Source organism: Balaenoptera musculus, chromosome 10 (genome assembly GCF_009873245.2).
Source record: "Balaenoptera musculus isolate JJ_BM4_2016_0621 chromosome 10, mBalMus1.pri.v3, whole genome shotgun sequence".
Taxonomy (NCBI): Eukaryota; Metazoa; Chordata; class Mammalia; order Artiodactyla; family Balaenopteridae; genus Balaenoptera; species Balaenoptera musculus.
In genome coordinates, this window is record NC_045794.1 from 96,264,312 (window position 1) to 96,283,441 (window position 19,130).

The 19,130-nt window shown below is 59.8% G+C and overlaps 2 protein-coding genes across 22 annotated transcripts in view; one reads left to right on the forward strand and one right to left on the reverse strand.

Moving 5' to 3' along the window:
- SGSM3 (small G protein signaling modulator 3) overlaps nt 1-11,789 on the forward strand; it is a 35,817-nt gene extending 24,028 nt beyond the window's left edge. For 2 of the 12 annotated variants that reach the window (XM_036866142.1, XM_036866143.1), the window contains 21 exons: nt 1,792-1,910; nt 2,435-2,520; nt 2,957-3,023; nt 5,022-5,218; nt 5,291-5,398; nt 6,199-6,345; nt 6,553-6,775; nt 7,119-7,264; nt 7,540-7,764; nt 8,119-8,173; nt 8,344-8,471; nt 8,567-8,725; nt 8,867-8,921; nt 9,108-9,157; nt 9,329-9,481; nt 9,624-9,694; nt 9,826-9,874; nt 9,951-10,036; nt 10,771-10,893; nt 10,981-11,041; nt 11,249-11,789. In XM_036866142.1, coding sequence (XP_036722037.1) covers nt 1,904-1,910; nt 2,435-2,520; nt 2,957-3,023; nt 5,022-5,218; nt 5,291-5,398; nt 6,199-6,345; nt 6,553-6,775; nt 7,119-7,264; nt 7,540-7,764; nt 8,119-8,173; nt 8,344-8,471; nt 8,567-8,725; nt 8,867-8,921; nt 9,108-9,157; nt 9,329-9,481; nt 9,624-9,694; nt 9,826-9,874; nt 9,951-10,036; nt 10,771-10,893; nt 10,981-11,041; nt 11,249-11,329 — 2,277 coding nt within the window. In that variant the 5' untranslated portion in view covers nt 1,792-1,903 and the 3' untranslated portion in view covers nt 11,330-11,789. Of the gene's footprint in view, nt 1-1,791; nt 1,911-2,434; nt 2,521-2,956; nt 3,024-5,021; nt 5,219-5,290; nt 5,399-6,101; nt 6,346-6,552; nt 6,776-7,118; nt 7,265-7,539; nt 7,765-8,118; nt 8,174-8,343; nt 8,472-8,566; nt 8,726-8,866; nt 8,922-9,107; nt 9,158-9,328; nt 9,482-9,623; nt 9,695-9,825; nt 9,875-9,950; nt 10,037-10,723; nt 10,894-10,980; nt 11,042-11,248 lie in introns of those variants that run through there. The other 10 variants (XM_036866146.1, XM_036866145.1, XM_036866147.1 and 7 more) reach the window with 10 other exon arrangements.
- Nucleotides 11,790-11,914: 125 nt separating this feature from the next.
- Nucleotides 11,915-19,130, reverse strand: part of MRTFA (myocardin related transcription factor A) — a 180,195-nt gene continuing 172,979 nt past the window's right edge. For 6 of the 10 annotated variants that reach the window (XM_036866137.1, XM_036866135.1, XM_036866134.1 and 3 more), the window contains 5 exons: nt 17,650-18,870; nt 17,110-17,205; nt 16,569-16,721; nt 16,209-16,320; nt 11,915-13,530 (listed from right to left, as the gene is read on the reverse strand). In XM_036866137.1, coding sequence (XP_036722032.1) covers nt 13,028-13,530; nt 16,209-16,320; nt 16,569-16,721; nt 17,110-17,205; nt 17,650-18,870 — 2,085 coding nt within the window. In that variant the 3' untranslated portion in view covers nt 11,915-13,027. The remainder of the gene's footprint in view (nt 13,531-16,208; nt 16,321-16,568; nt 16,722-17,109; nt 17,206-17,649; nt 18,871-19,130) is intronic. The other 4 variants (XM_036866140.1, XM_036866138.1, XM_036866132.1 and 1 more) reach the window with 3 other exon arrangements.

A 19,130-nucleotide genomic window follows, 5' to 3' on the forward strand; every position in this document is an offset into this window, starting at 1 on the left:
GATATCTATGCATTTCATATATCCCTTCATTGGTTCTTGGACATACGGGTTGTTTCTGCTTTTTTGGCTATGAGTAATTCTGCTGTGAACATCCAAGTACAAGTTTCTGTGTGGACACTTGCTTTCATTTCTTGTGGGTAAATAACGAGGAGCAGAATTCCCGGGTCGTGTGGTAACTCTGTGTTTCACCTTTTGAGGAGCTGTCAAGAGTACTTTCCACAGCAGCCCACCATTTTACATTCCCACCAGTAGAGTATGAGGCTTCCAGTTTCGCCACATCCTCACCAACACTAACTGTTGTCTTTTTTTTTTTTGATGTTGAAGATAAGTTTTAATGGCAGGTGCCTACTGCTGTAGGACAAACAGGAGCTATGTGCCTAAGTGTATTCATCCCATATGGCCAAACACTGCTCTTAAGACTTTTGTCTCCAGGGACTTCCCTGGTGGCGCAGTGGTTAAGACTCCGCCTGCCAATGCAGGGGACACGGGTTCGAGCCCTGATCCGGGAAGATCCCACATGCCACGGAGCAACTAAGCCTGTGGCCCACAACTACTGAGCCTGTGCTCTAGAGCCCATGAGCCACAACTACTGAGCCCACGTGCCACAACTACTGAAGCCCGCGTGCCTAGAGCCTGTGCTCTGCAACAAGAGAAGCCACCGCAATGAGAAGCACGTGCACTGCAATGAAGAGTAGCCCCTGCTCGCTGCAGCTAGAGAAAGCCTGCGCGCAGCAACGAAGACCCAACGCAGACAAAAATAAATAAAATAAAATATTAAAAAAAAAGACTTTTGTCTCCAGTATGCCATCCTCGTGGGTGTGAAGTAGAATCTCATGGTGGTTTTGATGTGCATTTCCCTGATGACTAATGATGTCGAGCATCTTTTTACCTGCTCATTGGCCATTTATGTCTCTTCTTTGGAGAAACGTCTATTTAAATCTTATGCCCATTTTTATTTCTTTTTAATATTTATTTATTTATTTATTTTGGCTGCTCTGGATCTTAGTTGTGGCACACAGGATCTTTTAGCTGTGGCATGAGGACTTCTTAGTTGTGGCATGCGGGGTCTAGTTCCCTGACCAGGGATCGAACCCAGGCCCCCTGCGTTGGGAGTGTGGGGTCCTAACCACTGGACCACCAGGGAAGTCCCCTTATGCCCATTTTTAAATTGGGCTGTTTGTCTTTTTAATTGTTGAGTCATTTTTTAAGAGGACAAAAAAAGGAGGGAGGCAGGGGTTAAACAGTGACATGAGAGACTTAGATGGCAATTTCCTAGTTGCCCAGCTGTGAGGTGCTGGAAGGTGTAGTCGAGCAGACTGGTGGATGAAGTGGAAACGTCGGTGTCGGGTGAGTGGAGGCACTGACTCAGAAGTGTTGTACCTAAGTGATTCCTCAAAACTTCTGGCTCAGAGGAACCTATTCATGGAAGTTTTGGTGGTGGCTGGTTTTTGTTTTCTTTTTTAAGAAACATTTGCCTGAGTACAGAGCATCAGGAAGTCTGTCTGTGTGATCCTCTCCTTCCTTAGTAGTATGGGAACTGAGCAGACCCTCCTCTTGGCTCACAGAGCTGTTGGAGAACAATAGTTTTGTAGCTTCTTCAAAGTGTATGCTCTCGGATGAAATGTTCAGAATAGGAGGCTTTTTCTTTCAAGTGTGACTTTTCCTTCCCTGTCAAACAGTGGCCAGGATTTACCTCCCCACCACCTCTGGGCCAGCAAATCAGAGTCGGGTAGAAAGGACTCCCAGGAGAGGGGCTGCGTTAAATGACTTTCCTCTTTGCACTCCTACCAGGGTAAATGTTTCTGGACCAGATGAAGCTTGAGGAGCCTTCCAGCTGTAAGATATTAGGATAGGAAACTCCTGAGTCTGGATCTACAGAAGACTTGCCTGTCCTCTCCACACAATGTCAGGTGGGAGGCAGGGGCCTGGCTTGGACATGGGGCGACAGGCTCTCCAGGGGGAAGGGGGGTCTTATCCAGGAGGACACCCTGGTGGGAGGGAAACAGGCTTGTTTTCCACGGACCTTCGAGGGTCACGTGGACCATCCAGGTAAGAGGTGGAGGAAGGAGGAAGTCGTCTGATGGGCATCTGGGAGAGTTACTGCAACTCTCTTCTCAGTTTTCCTGAATCCCTGTCCTCTCGTTCCAGCCTGCAAATCCTCACTCAAAGGTGGAGGGAGAGGCAAGGAGATGAAGTCTGGTTATGTCTTGTAACACACTGCTGGCTTCCTTTTCCTTCCTCCAGAAAGTTGTACTTTGCTAGGTTTCTTCCCTCCCCCATCCATCCCACTCTAGATGGTCCAGTCCTTTAATGCTGGCACTCTGTGGGTGGGACGGGGGGGAGAGGAAGGGAGAGGGGGTGTCTCAACTTGAATTTTCCCCCTGAGTGCTCTGCATTTTCTTCATCTCCTATTCCTGGTCCTCCTTGGTTTTAGGAAGCCACATACCTTCTGCCAGTGGCCCCTTCTCAGCCCTGACTCCTAGCATGTGGCCCCAGGAGATCCTGGCCAAGTACACGCAGGTACAGCAGTCAGCCAACGGGCGCCAGTGGCTCTGCTCCCACGCTGGGGCACCCAAGGGGACCCACTGCCCGCTGCAGGCATCCTGGGAGGGGGGCCGCTCCCCCGTATTCACACAGGGTCAGAAGCCCCCATCAGAGACAGCATCTTAGCTCCACGTTCCCTGTGAATCAGGCATTAGGTTGGGGAACAAGTATGGCACTCTGCTCTCAGTATTATGGGGACACAGAAATACATAAAATGTGTTTCTTGCCTTGATTTTATCTTTGACCTCTGAGGAAAACTCTGGGAGAATTCAAGAGGGTCGTGGCCCCCGTAGCTGAGCGATGACCACAGAAGCTTCAGGGAAGGGTGGCCTTTGGTCTGAGTCAGGGAGGCTGGGAGGCATGGCAGCAGTGCACGTAGCCCCAGGCTGACTCTTCCTACTCCTGGGTCTAGAAGGAAGAGGCAGTGGAGCAACCAGAGTTCTGCTATGATGAGTTCGGCTTCCGCGTGGACAAGGAAGGTGAGACAGCCCCTCGGGTGTAATCTCTCCACTTCCTTGGGGAGGACCAGCTCCAGTGACTGATTACACTGCTGTGGCCTCGGGCTCTAGATGTTTTACCCAGATGTTCCAGAATCAAGGACAGAGCCACATCTGATGGTGATGCTGTTATAAGTATCTGGAATCCTTTGGGGGTTTTTTTTGCCGTGTTGCGCAGCTTGTGGGGTCTTAGTTCTCCAACCAGGGATTGAACGCACGCCCTTGGCAGTGAAAGCACCGACTCCTAACCACTGGACCACCAGGGAATTCCCTGGGTTTTTTTTTTTTAAGATTAATTTTATTGATCTTCATATGATAATAAAAGCAATAATGTTCATTATAGAGAATTTTAAAACTACATCAAGATATAAAGATTAAAACAACCCATTATCCGACAACCTGAAGATAACTGCTGACATTTCAATGTATTTTTTTCCTGGCTTTGTGTGTATCCATATGTAACTTTTCATAACTAAGATGATATCATATACATGTTTTTATATTGCTCTTATATCTGTTAACATTATTCCATGAGCATTTTTTCTGTCCGTTAAGACCTCTTTAAAGCATGTTTTTCAGTGGCTGTGTACTATCCTTGTAATTATAATGGATTTGTCATCATATTTTTTTTTAATTTTTAAAAAAAATTTTTATTTTTGGCTGCATTGGGTCTTCGTTGCTGTACGAGGGCTTCTCATTGCGGTGGCTTCTCTTGTTGCAGAGCACAGGCTCTAGGCGCGCGGGCTTCAGTAGTTGTGGCACACGGGCTTAGTTACTCCACGGCATGTGAGATCTTCCTAGACCAGGGTTCGAACCCATGTCCCCTGCATTGGCAGGCGGATTCTTAACCACTGCGCCACCGGGGAAGTCCCTGTCATCATATTTTTATAACCATTCTTCTGTGAGTGGGCCCCTAGGCCATTTCCATTATTTTCTACTGTAAAGACACCTGTTGTTGTCGAGTGGGCTGTTGGAAAGCCGTCTGCCAGAACCCAGGGTAGCCTGTTACCAACCAGATGTTAACTGACTGACTGAGACCAGTCATCTTCAGGTCACTCATATTCCCAGTTCTGATGAGTCTTCCTTGTTCTCTAGTTTGCAGGCAGATATTTAGAAGGTAAAAGCTGGGCCTGAGAGGAGCACAGGGAACTTTCTAGTATGATGGAAGTATTCTGTATCTTGATGGGGACAGCGTTTAGACTGTCAGTGTTTAGACATTTATTGATACTCAACAAAGTGTACACTTAAAGTTTGTGCACTTTATGTGAATTCACTGAAGGTGAAGTTTCAGAAAGTGGAGGCCAAGGGCATGGCTTTAGGATGAGTAAGGATGAGGCTCAGTGGGGTGGCCCCGCCCCACTGTGCATCCCCAGTGCCTCAAACAGAGCCAGAGGCGGTCTTGGCCTCGTGAGTTCCCAGGCAGTAAACAAACAAATGTCTGCTGGGGGCAAGAAGAGGCTGGGAGAAGAGGGGAGGTGGGAGACGTTTGAACAGAGACTGGGAGGAAGTGGGGCAGTGAGTGTGGCCAGGAAGGGGAGTAACAGGTGCAGAGGCCCTGAGGTGGGAGTGGATTTGTGGGGAGGAGCTGGGGTGGAGGGAGCAGGGCGCGAGGAGGCGGGGCTCGGGCGCTGTATCTGCGTGAGAGGCTCTGAGCTGTGACGGGGCTGTGGGCAGCCTCTAGGGAGGCAGGGCAGAACTAGGAGGCTGGTGAGGAGGCTGTCGGCTTGGACTAGGGCCGTGGTCGGAGGGGCGCGAGGGCCGAGGTTCTGCCTGTGCTCCGAGGAGGAGGAGCCTGAGCACCTGGTGGGGGGTGGCCTCATGGGTCTGGTTTGGGGGTGAAAGCGAAGAGCTCGCGCTGGCTGTTCGGGGTGCCACGGGAGATGCTTGGAAAGGTGGTGAGATCCGGGCGGCGGACCCAGAGCCCAGTCCTCTGCTCTCAGGGCACAGGCGGCGGGTGTCGCTCTCCCTCCTCCCCCACAGGCGCAGACGGCGCCCCCCGCCCAGGCCAGCTGCTGGAGGACCCCCCCCAGAGGCTGCGCTGGCAGGCCCACCTGGAGTTCACCCACAACCACGACGTGGGGGACCTCACCTGGGACAAGATTGCCATCTCCCTGCCCCGCTCGGAGAAGCTCCGCTCCCTGGTGCTGGCCGGGGTGCCCCACAGCATGAGGCCGCAGGTGAGGCGGGGCCCGCGGGGGCCGAGGGCTTCGGGGCTCCCTGGGGACTGAGCGCCGTGCTCCCCCCATCAGCTGTGGATGCGGCTCTCCGGTGCCCTGCAGAAGAAGAGGAACTCCGAGCTGTCCTACCGAGAGATCGTGAAGGACAGCGCCAATGACGAGACCGTTGCTGCCAAGCAGGTGGGGCCCTGTTTGGGGGTGGGTGGGGGGGCAGGGGGAGGCCCTTCGGGGGGGCCTGGGAGAGCTCGGCAGAGCTCGGCAGCTGTGAGGCAGCCCTGGGCAGTCCTTGCACCTACAGACATGTGCCTGGAGCCAGCCAGCTTCCTCCTGGTCCCTCTGGCGGGGGGCCCGGGCGGGGCGTGGGGGGAGGGATTGTCAAAAAGGCCACTGGACCAGTGCACATTAGGATCCCCTGGAGATTTTTTTGTTTGTTTTATTTATTCATTTATTTATTTTGGCTCTGTCGGGACTTAGTTACAGCACGTGGGATCTTTCGTTGGCGGCACGTGGGCTTTTCTCTAGTTGTGGCGCGCAGGCTCAGTTGCCCCGCGGCACGTAGGATCTTAGTTCCCCGAACAGGGATGGAACCCACGTCCCCTGAATTGGAAGACGGATTCTTAACCACTGGACCACCAGGGAAGCCCCTCCCCTGGAGATTTTAAATACAGGTTTCCAGGATTCATTCCAGAGATCCTCATTCCACAACTGTGGTTTGAGGCCCGGGAATCTGTAATTTTATGTTCAGAGGCTCCCCCGTGAATCACGTGGCACCAGCTGCACACCAGCTGGGCTCTAATCCTGAAGGGAGGAGGGTGACTTTGACCCGGAGCCTGAGGAATGCCTATTCCTGGGAGAGAAGCCAACCTGAGGTTGCCCCACACAGGGGCCCCCGGCCTCCTTCCCGGGGGTCTTGGTGTCAGGGGTGCGGAGGCTGTGCGCCTGCTCGTGTGCCTCACAGGCTCTTGTGGGCGGGCTGCCAGCAGATTGAGAAGGACCTGCTCCGCACCATGCCCAGCAACGCCTGCTTCGCCCACGTGAGCAGCGTGGGCGTACCCCGCCTGCGCAGGGTGCTCCGAGCGCTGGCCTGGCTCTACCCGGAGATCGGCTACTGCCAGGGCACGGGCATGGTGAGCACAGCACGGGACGGGGGCAGTAGGCCTGGAGAAGGGGGTGGAGTGGGGGGGGGGTCCCCAAGCAGGGAGGGGTTCCAAGCCTGAGGCAGGCATGCGGTCTGTGGTGTGACCCGCCCCCCACCCCCCAACCAGAGGCCGCCTTGTTCTAACCGGTCACCCCCGAGGGGGTGCCTCTTCTAATTTGCATGGACACCTGGGCAGAGGCCCCTTACCCCCTGCCCCGGCCAGGTGGCTGCCTGCCTCCTGCTGTTCCTGGAGGAGGAGGACGCCTTCTGGATGATGTGCGCCATCATCGAGGACCTGCTCCCCGCCTCCTACTTCAGCACCACCCTGCTGGGCGTCCAGACCGACCAGCGGCTCCTGCGCCACCTCATCGTCCAGTACCTGCCTCGGTTGGACAGGCTGCTCCAGGAGCATGACATCGGTAAGGGCCCGAGCCCACCTCTGCTCTGGGGTCAGGAGGTCCCGAGCTCTGGCTCAGGTGCTGCACGTCTGAGGCCTCAGGACCCAGCTGAGGATGGGGCAGCTGGCAGCTTAGGGGGAGGAAAGGAGCTCATCTGATGACGGCCACTCACGCTGCCTTCGTTGCTCTCTTGTTCTCTGACGGTCCCTGACGCCCCGCCTCCTCTCTGCCGTGGAGCAAGCATGGCCCCTTGCTGCTTTGGGAGATTCGCTCCACCTCCTCCACGGCTTGCGTGCCTGCGGGATGCCCCTCCTCTCCGGCTGTTCCTGGTCCCAGCTTCAGGGCCTGTGGTGTGTGTCCACAGAGCTGTCCCTCATCACACTGCACTGGTTCCTCACGGCCTTCGCCAGCGTGGTGCACATCAGGCTGCTGCTGCGCCTCTGGGACCTGTTTTTCTACGAGGGCTCCCTGGTGCTGTTCCAGACCACGCTGGGCATGCTGCGCCTCAAGGTGAAGGCCGGAGCCCCGGGTGCCAGATGCAGCTGTCCTGGCAGCCTCCTTGGGGTCTGCCCTCCCTCCACCTCTGCTCCAGTCCGGGTCTCAGTGTCATGTGGCCTGAGCCCTGGCCCCTCTGGAGAGGCCCCGGGGAGGAGGGAGGTCTCTCTCCTGGGGCAGGGCCTCCCTGTCCTCAGCTGGACCATCCAGGGAAGTCACACATGCCTGAGGCCAGTGACTGGGGTCAGCCAGGCAGTGACCGCGCCCCCCTCGCCCCTCGCATGGCCCAGGAGGAGGAGCTGATCCAGTCGGAGAATTCGGCCTCCATCTTCAACACGCTGTCGGACATACCGTCGCAGATGGAGGACGCGGACCTGCTGCTGGGGGAGGCCATGCGGCTGGCGGGCTCCCTCACTGACGTGGCCGTGGAGAGCCAGCGCCGCAAGCACCTGGCCTACCTCCTAGCCGACCAGGGCCAGCTCCTGGGCGCCAGCCCCGCCGCCAACCTCTCTCAGGTGGGCCCGTGAGGGAGGAGGCCCCAGCTCACCACCATCCCCTCCAGCTCAGCACCCAGGGCCCGGCCTGGCCAGACCACAGCTGTGCAGGGACCTGCCGCCTTGTCCTTGGCGCGTCTCTGCTGGGACCCACCTGGTTTGGGCGTAGGACAGACCCAGATTTGAACTGACGATATGTTTCTGAGCCTCAGAGCCGGCCTCAGAGGCCATGTCAGAGGAGGCGGCACGAGTGAGATGCCAGCCGGGCCTCCGCATGGAAGGGCTCTGCTCACCGTCCCCAGTGCTGGGGCGCCATCCACTTGGCTGGGCGCCGGGTGCCTGGGGCCGCCGCCGACCTGATTTCCCCGCCTGCAGGTTGTCCGCCGCAGGACCCAGCGGAGGAAGTCTGGCATCACGTCGCTGCTCTTCGGTGAGAACTCCGCGCGGGTGGCCAAGCGCTGGGCTGGGCTCTGAGAGCGGGGTGGCAGGGGCGGTCAGACCCGGGGCGTCTGGCCTCACACCCCGTGTGGACTGCGCTTCCTTGGAGTCGGGACAGGGCCGGGCTGGGCCACGGCCGCCATTGCTCTCTGGGCCTCGCAGGGGAGGACGACCTGGAGGCGCTCAAGGCCAAGAACATCAAGCAGACGGAGCTGGTGGCCGACCTCCGGGAAGCCATCCTGCGCGTGGCACGCCACTTCCAGTGCACAGACCCCAAGAACTGCAGTGTGGTGAGCCTCAGGTCCCGGGCTGTGCACACAGCTCAAGCAGGGGCCCTAGCCCTGTTCCAAGCGCCCCCTCGCGGCGGGCTTTTCTGCCTCCACAGCAGGAGCTGAGCCCGGACTACAGCATGGAGAGCCACCAGAGGGACCACGAGAACTACGTGGCATGCTCGCGCGGCCACCCACGCCGGGCCAAGGCCCTGCTGGACTTCGAGCGCCACGATGATGACGAGCTGGGCTTCCGCAAGAACGACATCATCACGGTGAGCGGGGAGCGGGCACCTTCGTCCCCGCCAGCCCCGAGGCCACGGGCGGGTTGGCCGAGCCCTCAGGTGGGCCAGAGCTCCCAGCCAAGGATGAAGCCAGGCAACTGGAGCTGTGCTTCCCGCCCTTTTCCTTCGCAGATCATCTCCCAGAAGGACGAGCACTGCTGGGTGGGGGAGCTGAATGGCTTGAGAGGTGAGGCCTCCGTCTGGTCCTGTGTCACGCTGGGCGAGGGGAAGGCGGGCCTGGCTGGGAAGCTGTAGCGGGCACTGGGTTTGCTCAGACAGCGGCCTCCGTCGCTCCCGTGTGTCCTCAGCTCCACTGGGGGGAGCATCAGGACGCCAGGACGCCCGCTTCTCACGGGCCCTGCTTCTCCCACAGGCTGGTTTCCAGCAAAGTTCGTGGAAGTCCTGGATGAGCGGAGCAAGGAGGTGAGAGTACGCACGAGGCAGGCCCGTCCCTGGAGCCGCTGCTGCCTCTGGCCCGCGAGGCCTGCACCTCCTTGCAGGGCCTGCGTCCCGAGCGCATGTGGCTTGTGGCAGTGGCTGTGAGGACAGGGAGGGGCTGGCTGGGGCCTCTCAGACCCTGTCCTCCACCCTCAGTACTCCATCGCGGGGGACGATTCTGTGACAGAGGGGGTCACGGACCTCGTGCGAGGGACCCTCTGCCCGGCCCTGAAGGCCCTTTTTGAACACGGGCTGAAGAAGCCTTCCCTGCTTGGGGGCGCCTGCCACCCCTGGCTGTTTATCGAGGAGGTGAGTCAGTCCTCTTCCCCGAGCCCCTGCACCCTGCGGAGCTGGTGGCAGGAGCTGGTGGGGTGGTGACCTGAACTCAGTTGGACTCTGTGGCTTTGACCTGGTACCTACCCCGTTGCCTGACACTCACCTTGCCCCCCAGGCGGCGGGCCGGGAGGTCGAGAGAGACTTCGACTCGGTGTATTCGCGCCTAGTGCTGTGTAAGACGTACAGGTAACCCTGCCCTGGCCTCGGTGTCCTCCTGGCAGGGTCACCCGGCAGCCTGGGGCTGGGGGTGGAGGAGGGAGAGGGAGCGGCCCGAGCCCACCAGGGCAGCGCTGGCAGCTTTGGTCCCCCCCTTTCAGGTTGGATGAAGATGGCAAAGTCCTGACCCCAGAGGAGCTGCTCTACCGGGTAAGCAGGGCCGTGGGCGGGACAGGCCTTAAGGGTTGGCAGCTGGGGACACCTGAGTGACAGCTGTGCCCTCCAGGCTGTGCAGTCCGTTAACGTGACCCATGACGCTGCACACGCACAAATGGACGTCAAGCTCCGCTCCCTCATCTGCGTGGGGCTCAAGTGAGTGTCTGTGCCGCTGCTGAGTGGGGGCCGCGGGGGGCCTGAGCTGGGCAGACGGAGGTGGAAGACAGCCAGGGTGGCTCCCAAAGCCCCTCCTCCAGCGTGAGACCAGCCACTGCTTGGGGCGCGGGGCTGGCGCTTGGGTTTTGGGGAGCACAGATTTCAGCAAGGTGAGCAGTGAAGGCTCACCAGGGATGCGGCTGCAAACTAGGGAGGGGCGCCTGCCGGAGGGGCTGCAGGCTGGTGCGAGGCTCGGACCTTGGCCAGGCTGAGTGCGGTGTTTCTGCACTTGCCATGCAGCAGAGGGGCGGCCTCCAGGCTGCCCTGACCTGGAGAGGCGGGGCAGGGGTCCCCGAGACCTGCTCGGAACACGCCGTGGGCCCACCGGCCAGCGAGCGGGCGTGTCGCTCCCCGACTGACCGGCGGGACTGCGGCCCCGGGGCCCGGGGTGGTGGTGGCCGAGTCTCAGACACGGGACCGAGGGGAGTGGGGGCCACAGGGACCTTGGGCCCCTGGGCACGTCTCCCCACGCGGAGGAGCCAGAGTGGCTGAGCGGGAAGGAGGCGGGGTCACCTGCATAGGCCACCAAGCGGAGGGAGGTTGGGGGTGCGGATGGAGGGGCCCTGGAGCGGGGGTGGCCCAGCGCGGTGCGGTGCGGGAGGGCAGAGCCCCGCCTACGGTCCTCAGGACCCTCTGCCTGGAGCCGCCCCCGACCCCGCCCTGCCTGTGGCCAGTGAGCAGGTCCTGCACCTGTGGCTGGAGGTGCTCTGCTCCAGCCTGCCGACCGTGGAGAAGTGGTACCAGCCCTGGTCCTTCCTGCGCAGCCCCGGCTGGGTCCAGATCAAGTGCGAGCTGCGGTGAGGAGGCCCGGCCCCGGGGGTGGGCCGAGGGGCGGGCCGAGCCCCCTGCGGCTGCTGACAGCCTCCCTCTCCCTCCGCCTCCAGGGTCCTCTGCTGCTTCGCCTTTAGCCTCTCCCAAGACTGGGAGCTTCCTGCAAAGAGAGAGGTGGGTGGTCGGGTCCTGCCTTCCCTGGGAGGGATGGCGGCTGGGGCGGTGTGGGTGTTCGTGCTGGCGGGTCTCCCCCAGACGTGTGGGTGCTGAGGCAGGCCTCCTGGGGGCCCTGAGTGCTGGTGTCGCCTGTGAGAACCACTCTGGCCCCTTGGGCCCTGTGGTGTGCCCTGCGGCCGTGACAGGAGGGCTGTTCCTGTGCAGGAGGAGAAGCAGCCCCTGAAGGAGGGCGTCCAGGACATGCTGGTGAAGCACCACCTTTTCAGCTGGGACATAGACGGGTGATGCTCTTCCTCCAAGGACCCCGTCACACCCAGGCCTCCCCAGACCCCTTGGCTACCAGGCCCCTTCCTCAAGCAAGAAGAGAACAGCCCGGCGCTGGCCAGCCTCGGGCCCACCCCAAGCTGCAAGGTCGAGGGGAGGACACACTCGGGAGCTCTGGCTGGGCACCGTGGTTGGGAGTCCGGGGACACCGCCCTGGGTGTCAGAGTGCTGGTGGAGGGCAGCAGGTGGCAGGAGCAGAAGGTGGGGGCCTGGCTCAGCCTGTTACTCTCAGCGCCCGGGGGAGGGCTCTGCCCGGCCAGGGTCTTTACCAGAGGCCCCGGGCCCCAGGTTCACTGTGCTGAACAAAAACCTTGTGAGGTGGCATGCCACCTCTGTTCTGTCAGGTTTTGCTCAGGAGGAGGGTGGGGGTGGCTGAAGGCTCCCCAGCCTCTTTGATTTATAAATAAACTGTCTTTGAGAAGCACCTCTCCCACCTTCTGTCTAGCCAGCTGCGCGTCCAAGGTTCTGCTCTTCCCAGAGAAGTGGTCCAGAATGCACAGCCAGGGATGGGAGGTGGCCTCACGGGGAGGTGCAGTCAGGGTCACAGCGTGGCACCCAGATGCTAGGACACCTAGGACACAGCCACACCACCCACCTCTTCCCTTCCATGGATTGAACGAGATGGACTAACAAGTGGGGTTTTTGTTTTTATTTTAAAAAGTTCACACGGCTTTCCCACCTCTGTCCCAGCACTGGTTCTGGTGACTCCATCCCTGATCCCCTATGAATGACGATGACAGGCCAGAAGGGAGGCCAGGCCCCAGGGCAGGAGGAGGCCATAGCTTGAGGGCCACCTCTGGCTCCACTGCTGTCCCAGGGCCGTGGTGGCTGCAGTGAGGCAGCGGGACGGAATGTGGGCAGGTGGCCAGGAAGCACCTCCGCCCTCATGGCACTGATAAGCAGGAAGCAGGACAGGTGCGGCACAGGCTGTGATGAGGCGTCTACATGTCGAATACAAGTGATGGGTGGGGCCAGGGTAAGCTGTGTTCAGCCCCAGGAGCGGTGGCTTCAGGCCCTTCCGTGTGCACAGAGCAGAACGGGGGCGGGGGGTTGCATTCACCCCCCCCCCCCAAGATATATGTGTATATATGTATGGCGATATATAATATAGAGGTATATACACCTGTACAGAAAATGTTTGCCACCGACCACTAAATGGTCACACTACACCAAGACACTAAGATGGCAGGGAGCCCCCCCCCCCCCGCCCGGGAAGCCTGGGTCAGTGGTGTTGGCATCACGAGGGTGGTGAGGTAGAGGCCCAGCCAGTTCCTTCCCTTGCAGGGAAGGGGGAGAGAAGGAAGGACGTGCACCCCTTGCCCTGCCTCAGCCTCGCCTCCTGAGCAAACTGCAGCAGGCAAGTGCACCCCGACCTCACAGAAGGAGGTCAAATAGAAGCCCCTGGCCCATCCAGGCCTCCGAAACCCCAGGGTGGGACCCAGAGCTGCTTCTTGGAAGCTCTTCTCCTTGATGAGCCAGAGCCAGGTGTGGGGACACCCTCCTCCGGCCTCCCACGGAGGGGAAAGCAGGGCCTGTGATTGTCAGGACTCACGACCACGTGGAGAGGCTGCATCAGGCAGGAGAGCGCTGAGCTCCCTGGAGTTCCCGAGGTCTCCGACTTTCCAGCCCTCCCAGCCCCCGGCTCTGCAGCCCCCAGAGCTACAAGCAGGAATCCCAGTGTAGCTGCAGGTCGTGGCCGTCGAGGAAGTCTGTGGAGAAGAGGCTGGGGGCTGTGGTGCTGAGCGGGGCCAGGCTGAGCACCGGCCCGCCCGACGACAGCTCCAGCCAGTCCATGCCGTCCAGGTGGCCGTCGGCCAGGTCCAGGCCCACGCCACTGGGCTCAGGCGCAAAGTGCAATTCCGAAGTGTCCATGGGGGAGGGGGGGTGGTCCAGGATGGCAGAGCTGCTCAGCATCTGGCTGTGGAGGTCGTCGATGAGGGAGAGGGGCTCTGGCCCCTCGTGCCCGCCGGTCAGCAGGGGCAGCCCTGTGCTGCTCTCCAGGAAATCCTCTAGGCGCCCAGGGAGGGCCGGCGAGCCGGATGGAGGCGGGACAGCCTGAGGGAGCTCGGTGGACGGTGACGGCTGTGTGGCCAGGGGTGACCCGCAGGCTGCTGTCAGGGGGGACTTCTCTTTCCCTGGCTCCTTGAAATCTGCTGAGATCTCTGCCAATCAAGAGAGTCAATGGGTGTCAGAAACCAGCCTGACGATGACCTGCTGTTGGGACCCTGCCTTACACCACATACAAAAAAATAACTCAAAATGGGTCAAAGATCTAAATTTAGGAGCCAAAACTACAAAACTCTTAGAAGAAAAGGGAACATCTTCATGACACTGGATTTAGTAATGATTTCTTAGTTATAACACCAAAGGCACAGGCAATGGAAGAAAAAATAAACTGGACTACATAACAATTTTAAACTTTTGCACATCAAAGGTCACTATCGAGACTGAAAAGACTGCACAGCAACTATACTTCAAAAATATTAGAACAAGTGAAAAGAACCCACGGAATGGGAGAAAATATCTGCAAACTATGTATCTGGTAAATGATATCCAGAATAGATAAAGAACTAGAACTCAACAACAAAATCCAACTGAAAAATGGACAGACAACTCAGACATTTCTCCAACAAGGTATTCAAGTGGCCTATAAGCTCGTGAAAAGATGCTCAGCGTTATTAGTCATTAGGGAAATGCAAGTCAAAACCACAGTGAGGTATGTGACTTCACAACTACTAGGCTGGCTATTTTCAAAAAACTTTCTTGAAAATAAGTGTTGGTGAGGATGTGGAACAACTGGAACCCTTGTGCGTTGCTGGTATGAATGAAGACAGCACAGCTGTGTGGAAAACAGTTCTGTGGTTCCTCAAGAATTAAAATACAGAATATGACCATATGATCTAGCAATTCCACTTCTGGGTATGTACCCCAAAGAATTGAAAACAGACTCAAACAGATACCAGTGTTCGTACAGCATTACTCACAATAGCCAAAAGGTAGCAACAACCCAAATGTCCAGTGGATGAAGGGCTGAACACAATGTGGTACATACACACCATGGAATACTATTCAGCCACAAAAAGGAAGGAAATTCTGATACAAGCTACCACACGGAAGAACCTTGAGGACATTATGCTAAGTGAAGCCAGCCAGAAACAAAAGGGCAAATAGTGTATGATTCCACTTAGAGAAGGTATCTAGAATAATCAATTCAGAGACAGGAAGGAGAAGAGAGGTTACGGGGGTGCGGGGGGGCACGGAGGAATGGGGAATTAGTGTATAAACGCCTGACCAGCTGTCTCCCACAGCACCAGCCTCTTCAACCCGCTTCAAGCAGGCTCTGGCCCTGGCCCCCCTGCAGCACCCTGGCTGAGGTCACCAGCTGCCACCACAACACAGCCCGGGACCGGCTCTCGGTCCTCGTCTTCCCTGACCGCCCATCAGCAGCCCATGGCCTCAGGCCGTCACCCTCTCAAGGGCGCACTCCCACCCTCCACCTGCTGCTCGGCCTCACTGGCTTGCGCCCCTGCCTCCACCTCGCCCTCTCTGCTCGCCCTGCCTCGCTGCTCCGAACGCCCCCCTGGACGCCAACGACTCCCCAACTCCTGACTCAGCCCAGACCTTGCCCGGGCTGGCCACGTGGCCCTCCACTCGGCTGTCTAGGGACTGAGGCTGCGACTGACGCGGCCACCACTCGCCCCGGCCCACGCCCCCGGCGCTCATGCTGCTGCACCCAGTAACTCCCCACACCCTCGGCCTCATCCTTGGCTGCCCTGGGGTCCCCTCGCCACACACCTAAGCCGTGAGGAAACCATACCGGCGCTCTCTCCAAGATACACCCAGATTCCAGCCCTTCCGCACTTCGCCGCTGCCTCCCGGCCCACACACCCCGCTCGCGCCTGGACCACCGCGCCTGCCTCCCTGCTCCTGCCCTTCCAGCGGGGCAACCCTTCCCTCAAAGCTGTGCCATGGCTTCCAGTGTCACCCAGAGCCCATGGGCCTCCGCCCGGCACCCACCAGGCCTCCCAATCTGCCCCTGGTGCCCCCCACCCCCGCCCCCCGGCGCCCGTCAGCCCTGCAGGCTCAGGAGCTCCCCAGGGACGCCTGCGGCTAAACTGCACCTGCCCGGCAAGGCTGACCCTGACACCCCTCGCACCTGCGACCCTTCCCGTCCCGGCTTCTCCTAACACCTGTCTGACATACGATAATTTACTTATTTCATTCACCGTTCATCTCCCCACGCTGGGCTATAAACCCCGCCAAGGCAAACGTCTCTCTTGCTCACTGCTACGCCCTGGGCTGCGGGCACGGCGCTGGCCACGCAGCAGGTCAGGGTCAGGCAAACGTGTGTCGAGGACGGCACCCCAGGGAGTCCCTGCCCAGGCCTTGGAGAAGGGACGCGTCTCACATGTTACCGCATCCAAAGCACCAGGCCTGCCGGGCATCGTGTTCAAGAACGAAACCAGGGCTTCCCTGGTGGCGCAGTGGTTGAGAATCTGCCTGCCAATGCAGGGGACACGGGTTCCAGCCCTGGTCTGGGACGATCCCACATGTCGCGGAGCGGCTAGGCCCGTGAGCCACAACTACTGAGCCTGAGCGTCTGGAGCCTGTGCTCCGCAACGAGAGGCCGCGACAGTGAGAGGCCCGCGCACCGCAATGAAGAGTGGCCCCCGCTTGCCGCAACTAGAGAAAGCCCTTGCACAGAAACGAAGACCCAACACAGCCATAAATAAATAAATTAATTAATTAATTAAAAAAAAAAAGTATAAAATAAAGCGTTTAAAAAAAAAAAAAAACGAAACCAAACCCAATAACCAACCAGCCTAGGAATGGAGACAACCTGTGAAGAAAGGAGGAGGTCGAGGAGCAGAGTGGCGGGTCTGGACTTTACCTCCACTCTGAATCAGAATGTCAAACAGGTCATCCATCTGCTGGCTTGAGGAACCATTTTCCTGTGGCACAAAAATAAGAAAACGAGATGGAAGTCTAGAACAAGAGGCCCCCCAGCCTGGCCCACAGAGCCCGGCGGCCTGCACTCAGGCTCCTGGAGCCCACACTCACTCCTGCCCGACGGCTGCTCTCCAAGGCCTCTCTGACCTGCGAGGCTGGCTCCTGCCTGCCCCACCGTCCAGCCAGGCCCGGGGGACTGTGGGAGCCCAGCCCAGCCCAGCCCAGCCAGGCCCCGGTCCACCCTCTTTACCTGCTGTCTGGGCTGCTGGCTCACAGCTTCCTCATAGCCAGGTGGCTCCTTCTTCGGCAGAGAAGTGCGGGGTCCAAAAAGGGGCTGTGGCGGGTGCTCCAGGTCCCTCTGGCCTGGGGGGCCAGGGGCTGGAGAGCCAGGCTGGGACAAGAGCTAGACAGGAGAAAGGGAGGGAACCAGTGGCTGGGGCGAGGGCGACAGCCCAGGGCCCACACACTCCAGGCAGGCAAGGCGGGCAGCTCTGCCACCTGCACTGGCTCTCGGAGAGCTTTTGTGGAAGCCCCCGAGGAAGAAGGGATGTGGGATGGGGGAGGCCCTGACCTCTGACCCTACAGAGGGCGACTGGCTCCCTGGGGTTTGGTGTAAGCCACATGGGGCAGAGGGGGGTCTCTGGGCTGATTCCCCCTCTCCCCCCTGGAGTTTCTGCCTGAGGCTGCTCAGGGGCCTGTGTCCCTTCCTGGGTACCCGAGTCCTGTCACTGCCCCCCTGACCCCCAGCTCGGCAGGGCTGAGAGGCCACACAAAGCCTAAAGCAGCCTCACCTTTGGACCAGGCTGAGTTGAGGGTCTGGGCCGCGAGGGTGGCAGCAGCAGGGAGCCAGCTGCCAATGTCACCTTGGTGGGGGACAGCTGGCCTCTCTGAGGGCAAGGAGAGGAGTGGAGCCCGCGTCAGGCCCAGCCTGGCGGCCCTCAGTCTCTCCCAGGAGGGGCTTCCCCGACCCTCCCCTGGGCCTGTCCCACCCCATGGAGCAGGGGCAGAAGTGGCCCGGCCTGGGTGGGGCTGCTCAGGAGCCCTCGGCTGGGCACAGAAAGGTTGAGGCCAACGGGCCAGAGCAGTGGGCAGGCCCTCGTGGCCCCACCCTCAAGGCTGGGGGCCTCACACAGGTGCCTCAACCTTTTCAACTCTGAGCACCTTCCTGGGTGACACCGGGATGGCGATCCCTAGTTTCGGAGGGTTGAAGGGAAGATTAAAGGAAGCGAGCATAACCCACCCGGCCACGGGGGAGCCTGGTGCACAGGGCGCTGTCACGAAGAGTGCCTTCACACCCTCCTGGGGCTCCTGCCCCTCCCACACCCAGGTACCTGCTGGGGGCTCCCGCTGGCCAGGCCAGGGCCGTCTGCATTCTTATTGGTCACGGTGAGGACAAGGTGGGTCCCTGTGGAGTCAGTGAGGAGCGTGGGAGGTGTGACCCCCTTGATGAGGCTGGGGCCCTGTGGGCCCAGAAGCAGCTGCGGGGCCAGGGCTGGTTCAGGCTCGGGCAGCACGGCTTCCTGCTTCACCACCACGGCCGGGGGCACCAGGGTACAAGTGTCTACATGGTGGGCAGCGGGGCCCGCGAGGCTGGGGCCGAAGGGGTGATCAGGGCCCGGGGGCTGCCTGCTCAGCTGGCAGCTGGCAAGGCTGTTCTCCTGCTTCACTGAGGGGCCAAGAGTGACCTGGGCCGGGACTGGTTCAGGCTCGGGCAGCACAGCTTCCTGCTTCACCACCACGGCCGAGGGCACCAGGGTACAAGTGTCTACATGGTGGGCAGTGGGGCCCGCGAGGCTGGGGCCGAAGGGGTGATCAGGGCCCGGGGGCTGCCTGCTCAGCTGGCAGCTGGCAAGGCTGTTCTCCTGCTTCACTGCGGCACCAAGCGTGGCCGGGGCCGGGGCCGGGGCTGGCGTGGGCTGCTGGGCCCGCTTCTCCTGCTCCAGCTGCAGCCTGAGCCACTCCACCAGCTGCTGCTTCTGCCGGAGCATGCGGGTCAGCTCCTCGATCTGCTTGTCCTTTTCCTGAAGCATCTGGTCCTTGTCACGCCCCTCCAGCTCTGCCCGCATCCCAGGGCTGAGACAGCAGGACCCAGCGCGGGGGCCCTCCTCCTTTACAAGGATCTGCAGCGGCGAGGCCTGCAGGGTGAGCTGGGTCACTGGCGACGTCACCATCTCGCCAAAGGTGTCCCCGGGCGTGGAGTTCTCGTCGCCTGTGCTGAGCAGTGAACGCTCTGAGGGGGTGGGAGACACAGGGGGTGTGGAGCCCGTGCTGCCAAACTTCACCACTCCATTGCTGGTCACCGTGGCCACCACCACCTCAGCCGGGGCCAGGCCCGCTGCCACCAGGGTGGGCCCTGTGCTTAGCCGGGCCGCGGGGAAGGCTACCACCACCTCGCCAGCCTTGGGCAGGATGGAGGCAGCGGTGGGGGCCTTGGGTGCTCCAGCGGTGGGACTGACTTGCTCCTGGTAGGCGCGCAGGCGCTCAATCAGGTCTGTCTTGGTGCCCGAGACGGGCAGTGACCGCAACTTCAGCTCCTGCTTCAGCTCTGCCACCTGCAAGGGGGTAGAGAGCCGGGCAGTCCTCGTCTGTCTGGACCCCAATGGCCACTTCGGGTGCATCAACCACCTGAGCCTCCCACAGCCCTGGGGGGCGAGACGTGCATCTGCCAGGCTGGTCCCCTCCTCCCCGCCGTCCTCACACTGGGGGCGTGGTGCCTGGTGCTGAATAAATACTTAATTGAACTGACTGGATTTTACAGATGAGAAAACTGAGCTCATGAAAGTGAAATAACTTCTTCAAGATCACACAGCTG